Raw genomic sequence first — 15,723 nt, 5'->3', positions numbered from 1 at the left:
TTTTTTTTTAAGATTTCTTTTGAGAGAGAGAGAGAGAGAGAGAGTGCGCTTATGAGACAGAACAGGGGAAAGGGGCAAAGAGAGAGAAGGTGGGGGGGAAATTTCTAAGCAGACTCCATGCTCAGCACTGACCTGGCTGTGGGGCTCAATCCCATAAGCCTGGGATCATGACCTGAGCCAAAATCAAGAGTCAGATGCTCAACTGAGGCACCCAGGTGCCCGCATTAAAAAAAAATAGATTGTGGCATATGCTTTTTTTTTTTTAAGATTTTATTTTTAAGTAATCTCTGCATCCAACATGGGGTGTGAACTCACAACCCGGAGATCAAGAGTCACACTCTCAGGACGCCTGGGCGCTGCAGTCGGTTGAGCGTCTGACCTCGGCTCAGGTCATGATCTCGTGGCTTGTGGGTTAGAGCCCCGCGTCAGACTCTGTGCTGGCAGCTCAGAGGTGGAGCCTGCTTCGGATTCTATGCCTTCCTCTCTCTCTGCCCCAACCTGCTTGCGTTCTGTCTCTGTCTCTCTCAGAAATAAATAAACATTAAAAAAAATTTAAAAAAAGAGGCACACTCTCCACCAACTGAGCCAGCCCAGTGCCCCTCCCCAACCCATCATTTAAAAAAAAATTTTTTTTCAATGTTTATTTATTTTTGAGAGACAGAGACAGAGCATGAGCGGGGGAGGGGCAGAGAGAGAGGGGAACACAAAATCCGAAGCAGGCTCCAGGCTCTGAGCTGTCAGCACAGAGCCTGACACGGGGCTTGAACCCGTGAACTGTGAGATCATGACCTGAGCCAAAGTCAGACACTCAACCGACTGAGCCACCCAGGCACCCCGTTACCATGCATTTTTTTAATGGTGAAATAACTAAGGGTCATTTTCTTTCTCTTGCTCTGTGTCTATCATGGCTGGGTCTCTCCTCCTCTCACTCCAGGATTCAGGCGGATGTGGCTTCACTGGTTGCCATGCAGGGGGGGAGAGAAAGAAGAAGGGTTAAGTCACCTGCTCTTAGAGCTCCACCCAGAGATGATGCGTGTCACTTCCACTCACGTTTCAGTGGCAAAAGGAGTCTCCCAGCCTACCTAGCTCCAAGGACATATGCAATCCTCCCATGTGTCTGCAAGGAGTAAACACTCTTAATGACTCATAGGAGTGAGATGATGTTCTTTTCTGCAGGACTTCTCAGTGCCTTTACTGTGCTGTGGTTCACTGTCCCGTTCTGGGGGGGAGTGGGATGCAGCAGACAGAGCAGCCCAGACTTACTCAACTGGAGAACTCTTTTCTCCTAGAGCTTCTCATGGGATGAGCATTCCCTGGAACCCCCTTTGGGAAGAGCTGCCTTGGCTGGTGGCTGGTGCACTTCCTAGAGCAGGGAGGGCAAATTTTGGAAAAGTACTACCTAGTATATATTTTAGGTTTTGTGAGCTACATAGAGAAACTACTAGGCTCTGCTGTTGTTTTTTTTTTTAATTTTTTAAAAACATTTTTATTTATTTTTGAGAGACAGAGAGTGCAAGCAAGGGAGGGGCAAAGAGAGAGAGACAGAATCCGAAGCAGGCTCTAGGCTCTGAGATGCCAGCACAGAGCCCGACGCGGGGCCCGAACCCACCAACCACGAGATCATGACCCGAGCCAAAGTCGGACACCGGGCCAACTGAGCCATCCAGGCACCCCTAGGCTCTGCTGTTTTAATGCAAAGGCCGCCACATGTAATATGTAAACAAATGGTGTGGCCGTGTGCCAATATGAGGTTATTTGTAGGTACTGACACTTGAATTTCATGGAATTATCTCATGTCAGAAAGAGAGGGGGCGAGAAAATCCCAAGCAGTTTCTATGCTGTCAACACAGAGCCCGATGCGGGGCTCAAACTCACCAACCGTGAGATCATGACCTGAGCCGAAATCAAGAGTTGGATGCTCAACAGACTGAGCCACCAGGCGCCCCTCAAAATAATCTTTTTATTGATCTTTCTCAACCATTTAAAAATGTAAAACCATTCTCAGCTCACGGCTGTACAAAAATGGTGGTGGGCTAGCTTTGGGCCCAAGGGCAGTAGTTGGCTCACCCTGTCCTAGAGGCTGAGGCCCCGCCTGGCACTTTCACCTGGCATTTAACCTCCTACATATTTCTTAGCTTCATCTGCAACCGTGTCTCCACACAGAGCCTGCGAGCGGGCCGAGGTGGACAATTTTCAGAAACAAATCACATTCTTTCACTCCCAGGGGGCCTTTGCACAGGCTGTTCCTCCTGCTGGGAATGCCCTTCCAGGTCTTCGAGGTTTGGGAAACGTGGGGCTTCATTTGACCAGGTAGAATAAGAAGCTTCCAATGCTGTTGGCTCCTTCACGCCGAAGATGCCTTGTTTGTTACATTATGATTTTTTAAAATCCTTATTTTTAAATTTTTTTAAGTTTATTTTGAGAGAGACACAGCGAGTGTGCATGGGGGAGGGGCAGAGGAGAGACCATCTCAGGGGCTCAAACTCACTCAGGAACCGTGAGATCATGACCTGAGCTGAAATCAAGGGTCCAACGCTTAACCGACAGAGCCACCCAGGCGCCCCTCTGAATTCTCATAAATGTGTTTGTTTCCAGGTAGGCCATGAGATGAGCTTCTAGAGGACAGGTCCCTCCAGAATTCTGATCTCCAGGCGCAAGGGAGGGAGACACGCATGGGGTCAGGGCTGCTGACGAGTGAAGGGAACAGGACTCGGTGGCCTGGTCAAAGATGCTGACGGAGGGACGGGCTTGGAACACGCAAGTTCCGGGAGGTTAGTCTGCTCGCAGTTGGATGGGAGGGGGACATGATACATGGATTTTCAGGGTGATGCTAGGGAAGGGAGGCTTGGTGTAGTTCAACAGTAGGGAGCCTTGGGGGGTTCTTGAGCAGAAGAGTGGCTTAACAGTATTACTATTTGGGGCGAGGGCCCTTCCTGGCTTTCGAGGCATTCCTTGGAGGTATCCAGATGAGAGTCCTGAACAAGCCATTGGAAGGCCCACGTTCAAGTTCGGGTTCTGCCTTTCCACTTCCTGCGAGGGCCTTTTCCTCCTGGGGCCTCACCTTCCACAGCTGTTAAATGGGAGCAATGACTCTTGCAGTGGGGGCCTCCTGGGTTTGCTCTAAAGGGCCAAATAAAGCCTTGTCTCAAAGGACATGTGAAGAGCAGAGAGGCAGTCCTGAAGGATGATGCTGACGGCACAGAAGTCTCGTTAGTGGGTATTGATATGTGCTGGGCACCGTGGGGTGGTGAAGGCCAGGAGGGGGAGGGCACAGGCTTGCAGAGAGCTGGCCTGTTTCCGTGTCCCCGGCCCCTGGCGCAACTTGGGCACCCTAGGTGTGCGGCACTGGCGTGAAGGGTGCAGAGGCCTGAAGCGGGGTGTGGATGGGAGCGGCTTGGATCTCTGCGAGGTTGTTCTGAAAGAGCCACAGCAAACCGTGGCATCGTCCGCATGTGTCTTGCCCCCTGTTCTCTAGGAACTGGACATCGAGCTCCCTGTGGCAGGTAACTTTTGGGCCTGAATCCGAGCCAGAAGGCCCCCTCGTTTTACAAATGGGGAAACTGAGGCCAGCAAGTGTCAGGGATGGGCTCAGGGGCTCTCAGGCAGCCAGAGGCAGGCCGGTCCTGGCCCAGGCTGGGGCTCCACTGGATTCTTCCCCAAGGGTCCCACCCAGACACTCCCCTGCAGCATCAGAGAGTCCCGGCCACCATGCCCTGTCCCTGGGAGACACAGATGCCAGGATGTGCGGGGAGTTGGTGCCGCTAATTAGTCACATCATTCTTGGCATCTCACACAGCCTCGGGGAACTGGAGAATGTCATTGTCAAAGTATTTTTGAATATTTGCCTTCTCAGCAAGTAGATACTGTGAGAACACTCTGTCTTCCATTCGGGCGGATACTAACAAAAATAACAAGCACCGTGAGCTAGAAGGATCTGGGAGCTCGGGAGACAGGCCTGGAGGAGTCCCTGGTGCCGCCAGCCACAGCTGCAACACTCTGCCCTCTGGGCCTCGTGTCCTACCCTAAACTGGCTCATTCACTCTTCAGATATTTATGGAAGCCTGGTGTGTGCCCTGTACTTCTCTGGGCTCTGGAGGAACAACTGTGAACAAAACAGACAGGAATCCCTGCCCTCAAGGGGCTGCCGTCCTAAGAGGGAGTCAGACAGTACAAATCAATAAGGTAGGCTAGCTGGGGGAGCGTGCAAAGGAAAAATAAAGGGTGTTGGGTTGAGGGGCGTGGCCTTCTTCGAGAGAGTGGTCAGGGTGACTCACTGAGAAGGTAAGATCTGAGTCAGGGTCTGAAGGAGGTGAGGAGTGAGCCCAGCAGATTTTTGGAGAAAAGGATTCCTAGCACAGAGGACAGCAGGTGCAAAGGCCCTGTGGTCTGGGGATGCTTGGTTTGTTTGAGGATCAGCAGGAAGGCCAGCGGTGCCAGAGCTGGATGGTGACACAGAGAAGGTGAGATGACAAGATGGTGTCCGACAGGTCACAGGGGCCTGCTGCGGAGGGCCTTGTAAACCACCGGAAAGCCTGTGTTTTCATTCTGAGTAAGGTGGGAGCCACTGGAAGATTTAGAACAGGGGAATGACATGATCTGTTTTCTGGCTTTAACCATGTCCCTCTGGTGCTCATGAGTCAACGGCAGAGGCAGACGGGCCCGGGTGAGAGGTGACGGGGTCACAGCAGGGTGCAGGCAGTGGAGGAAGGAGAGGGGCTGGTTTCTACATGTTTCCGTGGCAGAGTGGACGTTGGATGTGGAGTGCGAGAGAGAGAAGCCACGATTCCTCTGGGTTTTGGCACAAGCATGTGGGAGAAGAGGGGACGTGTCCCCGAGATGGGGCCCGGGGTGGGCTCAGTGTTGTGAGGTGTGTGGTGCCCGTGGGACAACTCTGGGCGGACCGGAGCTGGTGGCTGGGCTTGAGGGTGAGTCCCGGCTGGAGACGACACAGATCCGGGAGTCACTGGAGTCGAGGCGTCCTTTAAAGCCAGGAGCCCGCCTGAGGTCACTGAGGGGGGAACGAGAGCAGAGGCCTGGGGCTGGGACCATGACAGCAGCATCCCTCTGTCCCGCACAGGGCAGCACCTAGGGTGGCTCGGCCCAGACGCCGATTTCCCTGTCGTCACAAAAGCCACGGGGGTGCTCAGGCCCCTCCATCCCAGACCACTGCCTCCTCCGGGACCTTGGGCCACGACCCAAGAATCCAGGGCGCGTCCTTTAGACAAGAGCGGCAGGTGGGAATGCCAGGGGACAGAGTGCAGGGTGTGAGGCTGTATCTAGGTTCAGGGTCACCCTAAGCTACCCATTACGGCCCAGCATCCCCTGTGGGTGGGCTCCCGCATTGAACTGGAAGGCTGAGTTCCAACTTGGATCCCTCGAATCTTTGTGCGTGCCTGTGTGTGTGTGTGTGTGTGTGTGTGTGTTCGAAATGCACGTAACAAAATTCACCATTGTAACCATTTTGAAATGTCCAGTGCAGTGGCGTTAAGGACATTCACAGGGCTGGGTCACCACGTCTGCTGTCTGGTCGTAGAACTTCATCGTCAATGGTCGGACAAGACCGCGCGTACCCATTAAACATGACTCCTATCTGTCCCCGCCAGGGCCTGACGACCACAAAGCTAGCTTCTGCCTCTATGGATTTGCCTACTCTGGACATTTCGCAGAAGTGGAACCAGACCCCGTGTGACCTCGTGGGGCTGGTTCCATTCCTGCAGCATCACATCGGGTCGAGGTCATCCATGACGCAGCCTGTGTCGGGCGTGGTTCGTTTCTTGTCAGGACTCGGTCCCCCATTCTTGGCCGGTTCTGAGTTGGACAGTCCCCACCCTGCTTCATCAGGTGGCCTTGAGGATGGTTAAGTGGGATAGGAAGAAGCAGGTCCCCGAGTCGCAGCGCAGAGGGGCGGGGTCGGCGCCCACAGCATGGGCAGGAGCCGTAAAAGGGGCTCGTGGGTGCTTTTGGGGGGGGTTGTGGCAGTCAGCTTCGCCGTCAGCCAGCCTTCCTCCCGGGCGGGGGTCGGTGACCACGCGGCCATCTGGGCTTCCGGGGTTTGCTGCCATTGTCTGTCCTTCCGCTGTCTGTCTGTTCTGGTTCTGTGGGCCCTGGGCGGGACTGAGGGTAAATGGGTAGGCTCTACCACCATCTTTCCTTTCCTTCTAAGAACTTCTGAGGTTTCCGAAGCAGCCCTTTGGGACGGGCCTCATGCCCTCCTCGGAGGGGAAGTAGGGGCAGGGAGGCCTCCCAGAGGAGAGGGCCGTGGCCAGGTGACCGAGTGGGGCTGGCCTCGGTCTGTGCTCAGAAAATGCGGGGCATTTGGTGAAAGGGCTCTGATGTCCCTCACTTTGCCCCCCACCCCCTTCAAAGGACGCCTCCCTCCTGGGACACCCATCTAGAAGCCACCTGCACTGAGGCCCACCGTGTGCCGGGCCAGCAGGGGAAGATGCCGGTGAGCTAGCCGTGAGGGCAGCAAGAGAGGAAGGACAGTGACTCTGGGGGTGGCCCCTCGGGTCACGACAACCCTTCTCACGCCAGTGGCCACAGCGGCTCAGCGGGCCTTGCCTCCACCTGCGTCTCCCCCAGCAGCACCCCCGCTGGCGCCATAAGGGGGACACAGGTGTACTGTCCCCGAGGCCAGTCACCGGCCAGGGACTGAAGCACACCCTGAGCAGGACAGACCTGGGCAGACAGACAGCTGGCCCCTGTGCCAGGGTGGAGTCTAGTGAGGGAGTGTTAAGGGGACAAAGAGGGCTGTAACTGTCATGGAGATAAGGCTGAGAGGGGGGTGGCGGGGAGGGAGGAGGGGGGGAGGCGGGCTGCTGGAGGTGGGGGGTGGGCATGCTCTCTGAGGAGGTGCCCGCTGAATACAGTGGAGGCAGCCTGTTAAGATCCAGGGAAAGGTGTTCCAGGCTGAGGAACAGCCCACAGTCTGTGCAAAGTCCTGGGGGCAGGAGGGGAGGGAGAGGCGGGGAGTGGAGGTCAAGGAGGGAGGGGGGGCCACGTCCTGGGGGGAGGGCAGCAGGAAGCCCCCGGGGTGTTGTGAGCTGGAAGAGATCCCTGTTTCCAAGGCGATCTCTGGCAGTCCAGTGACTGGGGGATGAAGCCCTGGGAGGGAGGGGACCAGCCCAGGTATGCGGTGTGTCTGGCCCAGGGGGAGGCTCCACGTGGCTCTCCTGAGCCTGGCCCAGTGGCGGTGACCTGTCCCCAGGACTGTACGTTAACAGACCTCTCAGCACGGGCCCACCCCCCTCCCCCACCTGCCAGGACCGTCCGTCTCTGCTGTGTCTCAAGGGTAATCTATGGTCGGCCTTCTCTCATCTGCTGTCCTGTGGGGGAGGGGGGCTGTCACTCCCGCCGTCACTCCTGTGGGTAAGGGGTGGGTCCTCACAATGGAAACCGCAGGCTGGAAGGCGGTTTCTCTCTGAGGGTCTAAACGCCCGGGTGTGGCCAGAAGACAGCCTGCCAGCCGGCCTCTGCCAGCCACAGGGCTACCTGGGAAGCCAGAGCCAGGCCCCGTGTCTGTCCCCAGCGATATGTTTATGCTCTGGCTCGGTGTCGTTTAGGTGTCCCGGGCTGACCCCACGACCAAGTCAGCAGTGGTGATTTGATGAGCCCCTGCGCGTGCGTGAGGCTCCGTGCCGAGCCCGGATCCCAGACACCGTGGGCCACAGGTGCAGCCTCATGGAGCTTAGTTTCCAGGGGGAGGGCAAGTGCCACCCATCGGTCATTGCAATCGTGATTAGTGCCAGATGGGCTGGGACAGGGGCCTGAGGTGGTCACAGAGGTCAGAAGAGCGCTCGGAGAAGGTGGCCTGTGAGCTGAGCCGTGGAGGGTACACAGCCTGATAAGGGGAGCATCTCCTGGGCAGCCCTGTGGAGGCAGAGGTCTCCAAGATGGGACTGTAGACACAGACCTGGGGCCAGGGGACCGTGGCCTCCATGTGGAGACTTGCCTTGGCCACTTTTTTTTTTTTTTTTTTTGATATCTCCCTCTGTTTGTTTCATTTGGGAGCCCGTGCTTTTAAGTGCACTTTTTATTAAAAAAATTTTTTTAATGCTTATTTGAGTGTGTGTGTGTGTGTGTGTGTGTGAGAGAGAGAGAGAGAGAGAGCATGAGTGGGGAAGGGACAGAGAGAGAGAGAGAGAGAGACAGAATCTGAAGCGGGCTCTAGGCTCCGAGCTGTCAGTACAGCGCCCAATGCGGGGCTTGAACTCGAGAATGGAGAGATCGTGACCTGAGCCAAAGTCAGACACTCAACTGACTGAGCCACCCGGGCGCTCCATTGCCTTGGCCACCTTTGAGGCCTGGGGTGGGGGTCTGTCTCTGCTGGTCCTTCCATGTGTATGTGGCCCCTTGAGGGAGCCACCCTGGGAGGCCTCACCCTTACCCCAGGCCTGCAGCTACCCCCCAAGTCCTCTTGGCGGGGGGGGGGCTTCTCAGGCAAAGAGTAAAACCTTCCAGGTGGTATTTCAATAAAGAGTGGGGTGGCCTGGGCCGGAAAGGGCCTGGGTCTGCTTCCCTTCCCGAGTCCTGCCCGGCCGGCAGACTCCGGCTCCGGTCTCTCCTCCCGTAACTGCACAATGGGGACCTGGCCAAACGGGTCTGTGGGATGAGGGTCCTCGAGTGGCCGTCCTGTGGTCACCTGGTGAAGCCAGCAGCACCCAAGGAGGCCGTGGTGGAGCCAGATGGGGAGATGTCCAGGCCCTGAAGGGAGGCTCTCCCAGCCTCCCCCTGCACACGAGGGGTGCAAACAAAACAAAATCTGTAGGAACGCCAGGATACCTGTGATGTATTCTCTGTGTTTCCTTCCTCCCGATTCCTCTTTGTTGTTTAATCGTCTCTACTTCATTGGGATAGGATTCATATACCATACAATTTACCCATTTAAACTATACAGTTCAGTCGTTTTTAGCGTATTCACAGAGCTGCAAAACCATTACCACAATCAATTCTAGAATGTTCCATCACCTCAAAAAGAAGCCCCGTACCCATCAACAGTCACTTCCTATTACCCTATTCCTCCAGCCCCTGGCAACCAATAATCTTCTTTCCTTCTCTATGCATTTGCCTGTTCTGGACATTTCATAGAAAGGTGATCAGATATAATGTGGTCTTTCGTTACAATTTTTTAAATGTTTTTATTTTATCTTTGAGAGAGACGGAGAGAGCGTGAGTGGGGGAGGGGCAGAGAGAAGGAGACACAGAATCCGAAGCAGGTTCCAGGCTCTGAGCTGCTGTCAGCACAGAGTCCTACGAGGGGCTCGAACTCACGGACCGTGAGATCGTGACCTGAGCCGAAGTCGGACACTCAACCAACTGAGCCACCGAGGTGCCCCTAGTTTTGATTGTTTTGATTAGATATCTGGCAGTGGAATTGCTGGGTCATATAGTAACTCTATATTTAACTTTTTTTTCCCCTATTGTTTTCTGTATTTAACTTTTTGAGGAACTGCAGACTGTTTTCCAAAGTGGCCGCACGATTCCACATTCCCAGCAGCAGTGTGTGAGGGCTCCAATTTCTCAACATCCTAACACTTGTTATTATCTCTTTTTTTATTATAGCCATCCTGGTGGGTAGGAAGTGGCATCTCACAGGAGTTGTGATTTTCACTTCCCTGAGAGCTGATGTTGAACATCTTTTCATGTGCTTATTGGCCATTTGTGCATCTTCTTTCGAGATATGTCTGTTCAGATACTTCACTCATTTTATTTATTTTTATGTTTCATTTATTTTTTGAGAGCAAGATAGAGCACGAGTGGCGGAGGGTCAGAGAGAGAGGGGGAGACACAGAATCTGAAGCAGGCTCCAGGCTCCAAGCTGTCAGCACAGAGCCCGACGCGGGGCTCGAACTCACAAACCGTGAGATCGTGACCTGAGCTGAAGTCGGCCACTTAACCCGCTGAGCCACCCAGGCACCTCACTTCACTCATTTTAAAATGAGGTTGTCTTTTTATTGTTGAGCTGTGAGAGTTCTTTATACATTCGTGATAAAGTCTCTTACCAGGTGTGATTTGCAAATATTTTCTCCCATCGTGTGGACTGTCTTTCCACTTTCTTGATGGTATTGTTTGCAACACAAAAATTTTAAATTTTGGTGAAATCTGGTTTATATACTTCTTTTGTTCCTTATGCTTTCAGAATGCATTTAAGAAGCCTTTGCCTAACTCAAGGACACAAAGACTCACTCCTGTGTTTTCTCCTAAGAGTTTTATAGTTTTAGCTGTTACAGTTAGGTGTATGATCCATCTTGATTTATTTGTTGAGTTATGAACACATCAAGTAACAAGATCTGGAGGTGGGTCTAACGTCTCTGTGATTTGGGAGATGAGTGTACATTCTATTCTGAGCTCTTTCCAACAATTGTAATGTGATGAAACAGTACCACGAATTCTATGAGTGTCAGAGTCACAGCCATTGCTAATACCACCTACATTCATAACTGAAGAAAATGCTGGATTTCAGCTAAAGGTTCATAATTATCCTCCCAGGTTCACAGTCCCCCTGAATTCTATCCACAGACTGCCAGCTAAGAACTCCTGGGATGGCTAAAATTCCTGCCTCAAGTCTCAGTTGTTTTTTTTTTTTAAAGGTTTATTTATTTTTGAGAGAGAGAGACAGAGAGAGACAGAGCATGAGCAGGGGAGGGGCAGAGAGAGAGGGAGACACGGAATCCAAAGCAGGCTCCGGGCTCTGAGCTGTCGGCACAGAGCCCAAAGCAGGGCTCGAACCCATGAACTGTGAAATCATGACCTGAGCCAAAGTCGGACGCGTAACCAACTGAGCCACCCAGGTGCCCCAAGTCTCAGTTTCTGAATAGTCTTGATGGGTTAAACCCTCCCAGGATTGGCTTCTGGGCTGTTTTCCTGCCACCCCAGCTCCAGTTCCCTTTGTCCTCTGCCTGGCTCTAGACTTGGGGAAGCTATCTCTCACCTAGCAGAATTTTCTAACAAGGCGAGGCTGCACAGCTGTGTGGCTGAGAAGTGCGGGATCCTCCACTGGCCGGATGACTTGACCCCTAGGTGCCTCAGTTTGCTTACCTGCAAGGCATGGAACCAGTCATAAGTGTGTTCACCTGATGGGCTTAGTGGGCTGATTGAATCAGTGCAGGATTTCAAGGCTGAGCACAGAACCGGGCACACAGGTACACCCTCAAGACGAGCTATTATCAGTAAGTCTTTCACAGGGGAGGGGGAGGGTGCTGTTTCCTCTGCTTACATATTCTTTCCTTGTTTTGCACCAGGTTAATGCCCAGTTATTTGTACCAAGAATCTTTAAGTTCTAACAGAAACTCAAAATACTCAACCTAAAAAAAATTTTTTTTATTGAAAAAAGTTTTTTTTTGTTTTTTTTTTTTTTTTACTGTTTATTTTTTGAGAGAGAGAGAGAGACAGCGCAAGCAGGGGAGGGGCAGAGAGAGAGGGAGACACAGAATCTGAAGCAGGCTCCAGGCTCTGAGCTGTCAGCACAGAGCCCGATGCAGGGCTTGAACTCACAGACGGCGAGATCATGATCTGAACTGAAGTCAGACACTTAACTAAGCCACGCAGGTGCCCCCAAATGCTCAACTTTAAAGGGCAGCATTTTAGGCCTGGTTGATAGGGTGTAGGGAGGAGAAGAATTCAAAACTTCCCATCAGGCCTCAGCTCTCCTCTTCCCACAGGCTGGTTGGGGAGGGGTTGCTCCCTTGAGCAGGGCCTAGACTAGCCCGGGCCACGTACCACAGGGCACCTGAGCACAAGTCCTGGGAACCTGGCCCACCTGCTCCAATCAAGGTCCTCTCCGAGAGGCTCCAAGCTTTTCTGGGCCTTAGAGACAGGCTTTTTCCTAAGAGGGTCCGAAAAAGTTCTGGAAAGGGCAGTGATTGGCCTGGCTCAGTCATGTGCCAATGCCTGAGGCACTCACCGCAGCCAAGGGGCTGGGGAGGTCTGATTAGCCAGGCCTGGGTCACGTGCTTGTCAGGTTCTTCCCCCTGCCCCCCTCCCCACCAGCCAAACTCCTGAAGGAGGATGTTGGGGAGGAGCTTATGCTGGGGAGATGCCGGGCTGATAAAATTCAAAGGCCTTCCCCCTCTTGTAGGGCTTGTATCAAGTGTTGGTCAGACCTCTCTCTTGTTTCAGGAAACTTCCCCTCACCGGGATTGACTCCTGCTCTGTGCACCAACAGCACTCTGTATCCTCTATCATCCACTTTTCACTCAACACATTTTTAATGAGCACCTGCTATGCATCATGCACAGAGCCTGGAACCAGGGAGGGGATGGAGGTTGCAAGGGGACCGGAAGGGAGTGGCCTGTGGGGTAGGAGAACCAGGCATCCTGAGGTCTAGAAAGGTCAGGGAGTTTCCAGAAGATGGAGTAGTGGACTCAGGTGCTGTGGAAGAAGAGCTCAGGGAAACCAGTAAATGATTGCTGGCTTCAGCAGCCTGGAGGTTGTGAGTGACCTCAGCAAGAATTAAGAGTAGGGACACAGCCTTCCTAGGGTGGGGTAAGGAAAGACTAGGAAGGAAGGAAGGGGGTGGAGAAGGCAGGTATAGACACATCTTTGCAGGTTTCTGTGGGGTTAGTAAAGAAATGGGGAGGAGGTTCATGGGACTTGGGAGCAAGGGAGTTATTCCCTTTCTTTGGAAAATGCTGACTCAGGGGAAAGAGAGAGCTTGAGGGCACAGGAGACCAGCAAGGGGAGGGCAGTGGGAAGTGGGTGCCTGAGATCAAGATCACAGTGGGAGAGACTAAAGCGGAGGCGGGGGGGCCGGCGGCGGGGGTGTGTGTGGCAGGTGGGGACTTGGGCCAGTCTGGAGGCCAGAAGAGGAGAGAGATGCCATTTGATGGCCTCCGATTTCTCGCTGAAGAATAAGGAGAGGTTATTGGCTCCGAGTGAGGGCGGAGAGCAGAGGAGCTGTGGGAGGTATAAGGAAAGGAGAGAAGGTGGGGATATACGGGTCTCAGAGAGTGGGAGAGAGTGTCACTGAAAAACATGGTCGGGCTGCTGACTGTGTGGCGGGTCAGTTTGAAGTCTGAGGTCACAAATTCCCAATCACAAGAGTTGTGTGGATATCCCACACAATAGGTAGGGGCAGGAAGGGGCTTTTCATAAAGTTGCAGGGTTCCCTACGGTGGAGGAAGATCAGGGCCAGGGAGGTGGACTCTATAAAAATCCATTAGGCCAGGAAGTAGTTAACTATTATCTGTGTTTTTCAGATGAGGAAGCTGGGAGGGTCAAGGTCAGTATGGTATCCATGTGGCTTTGGGTTCAAACTAAAAAGGGGCCTGGCATATGTTGAAGTAACTTAGGTGTTAATATTTGTTGAAAAAAGTGAATGGTTGGATAGTCCAAAGATGTAACCACAGCCAGGAAGTAGCCCAACCTTGGGGTTTGGTGGGTGGCACTCATGACCTGTGTCATGCTGTCCTTGCTGCCCTAATAAATGACTCAATATCACCTTTGCGCTGTTGTAGGCTAATCATTCCAGGGTCTGATGGTAGAACTTCATAGGACACCAAGTGAGCAGGGCAGAGTGGTGTTAACCTCATTCCTTACACAGTGCTCACCTCCAGATGAGTCACAGAGGCCCTCAGCCAGGTGGCCCAGCCCCAGAATGCCTCCTCTGGTTCCTAACCCTGGGTTTTGCCGTCTGGACCCTACCCAGGCCAGCTGGTGGAGGAGTATCCCAAGGGCACACATCTGTACCGCCTGGGGCGCTCCAATGAGAGGGGCATCCTTTTAAGGGGAGTCCTGGAGATGAGACCCTGAACTTGGTGCCAGCCGGCTCCTCCTCCTCCGGGAGGGCTCCTAGCCATCGAGGCAGAAGTGATCGTGGTCACATCATTGAAGTTAATAATGATGGTTCATCCTGCATAAAATGTGTTAGAGAACACTGTGCTTATTAAGGTTTTAAAACCATAAAACTCCAGATTTCTCCCTGTAGCTATTTATATCTTGAGCTGGTGTAAACTGTCCCCTTATAAAGCTCAGGTTTGAAGCAACTTAAAAGTAACTTAAAAGCTATCCGTTGCATTAAAAAAATTATTTATAGACCTTCTCTTGTTTCCTAATTATGCAGGAGCAGCGCGCTGTTTGGGGGGGGCGGGTGGTGGAGGTGGGACTACGAGGACTTCCAGGGGAGTCCCACGCTCCCCCCAAACCCCCATCCAGCGGTAAAGCAGCCCCCGGGCTCGTGGGTGATCACACTTCAGGCAGGGATGTCTCGAGCTGGGTCGTGCTCTCCCTTGCTGGGTGCTCGGCGTGGATCAGGGGAGGCAGGGCAGGCAGCAGATCCGGAAAAGTGGCTCTTGCCTGGGAGGAAGTTGACCCTCCTCCACTACCAAGGGCTTGGGATGAAAATAGCTTCTTCCTCTTTACCCTTCCTGGCCCCAGCCCATTTCTATAAGTCCTCCTCCCCATTTCTGTAAGTGTCCCCTCCCGCAGGGACGATTCGGTCTCTTCACTGAGGACTAACAGGCCCTCAACGATGGCAAGGGACCCGGGACCCGGACTTTGCGTCCGGGCAGAGGCCGCTCGGGACCCTCCCTCCGGGCCCCTTGGACGCGGCGCGCCAGCGACTGGGGCAATTGCGGCGACTTCCAACCTCCCCCAACCCAATTAGCAGAAGCCTCCACAAATACTCTGAGCACAACCCCCACCCCCCCACCCCGCTGTTTCCTTTCCCTTCGGGAGACTGTCACCTGGGAACCCTGTCCCCTGCAACGGGGACCCGCGGCGCTGAGCCGCCGCCAAATCCCTTGGGAAAGGTGGGGGCGCAATTAGTTTCTTCCAATTAGTTTCCCCTCTTTGTATAGAACCCATTCAAACTGTGGATGTAATCCTCCGCGCGAAGGGGAAAATAGTCCCGACCTTGCATTCAATTTCTGTTCTCGTGTCGCGCATATTTTACTTTTTGAAGCCAGCTGGACTCTCAGAGGGGCCCTTCGCGGAATGTGGGGGCCGAGGCTGCCGGTGGTGCGCGCAGGTGAGGGGGTGGGGGCCGTAGCAGAGGGAGGGGGCGGGGAGGGCAGCTAACTCCTCGCTATTGCCTAGAGAGATGGATCATGGGGCGTAGAGAGATTGCAAACCTCAAACCACGTACAGCGGGCGATACGCGTCAACCGAACCTGACCAACGGAAGCCCGGAGCCTCCCCCTCCCCGCGCTCCCGCCCCCGTCCCTTGGACAGACGGGCTCGCCGAGCCAACCGCGCTGCCGCTCGCCGTCCGAATCCCACACAAGCCAATGGGAGCGCGCGGGGGGGGCGGAGCCAGCCCGCGTCGGGTTGGGCTGCGCGCGGCTTCCCCCCCACCCCCGGCTCGCCCCAGGCCCCGCCCCCCCCCCCCCCCCCCCGCCCAGCCCGCTCGCGGCTCCCGGAGTAGTTAGTGCCAGTGAAGTGCGGGCGGCGATGAGAGCGAAAGTTGCGCTCGGCTCGGCGCTGGGGGCTTGAAGCCGCACCGCGCTCCGCCCGCCCGGCCACCCCCGGCTCCGACTCGCGCCCGCGGGTTCCCGCCGCGCCCGCCCGGCCCCGCGCCTGCCCGCGCTCCTCACCCCCCCCCGCCCGGCGCCCCCTCCTCAGGAGCCGCGGGGCCCCGCCACTTTCGCCCGGCCCCGGCCCCCGCCGATGCCGGCCATGGTGGAGAAGGGCCCCGAGGTCTCAGGGAAGCGGAGAGGGAGGAACAACGCGGCCAGCTCGGCCGCCTCGGCCGCCGCCGCCTCCGCCGCCGCCGCCTCGGCCGCCGCC

The 15,723-nt window shown here is 54.7% G+C and overlaps 1 protein-coding gene across 1 annotated transcript in view; it reads left to right on the top strand.

Moving 5' to 3' along the window:
• The first annotated feature begins 15,536 nt into the window (after nucleotides 1-15,536).
• The window catches only part of RCOR1 (REST corepressor 1), a 131,566-nt gene continuing 131,379 nt past the window's right edge, over nucleotides 15,537-15,723 (top strand). The window contains exon 1 of the mRNA XM_049612101.1: nucleotides 15,537-15,716. Within this exon, the coding sequence (XP_049468058.1) occupies nucleotides 15,604-15,716 (113 nt within the window). The 5' untranslated portion in view covers nucleotides 15,537-15,603. The remainder of the gene's footprint in view (nucleotides 15,717-15,723) is intronic.

Source organism: Panthera uncia (assembly GCF_023721935.1).
Source record: "Panthera uncia isolate 11264 chromosome B3 unlocalized genomic scaffold, Puncia_PCG_1.0 HiC_scaffold_1, whole genome shotgun sequence".
Taxonomy (NCBI): domain Eukaryota; kingdom Metazoa; phylum Chordata; class Mammalia; order Carnivora; family Felidae; genus Panthera; species Panthera uncia.
The sequence above is the reverse complement of the archived record's forward strand: the minus strand, read 5'-3'. Positions and strand labels throughout refer to the sequence as shown.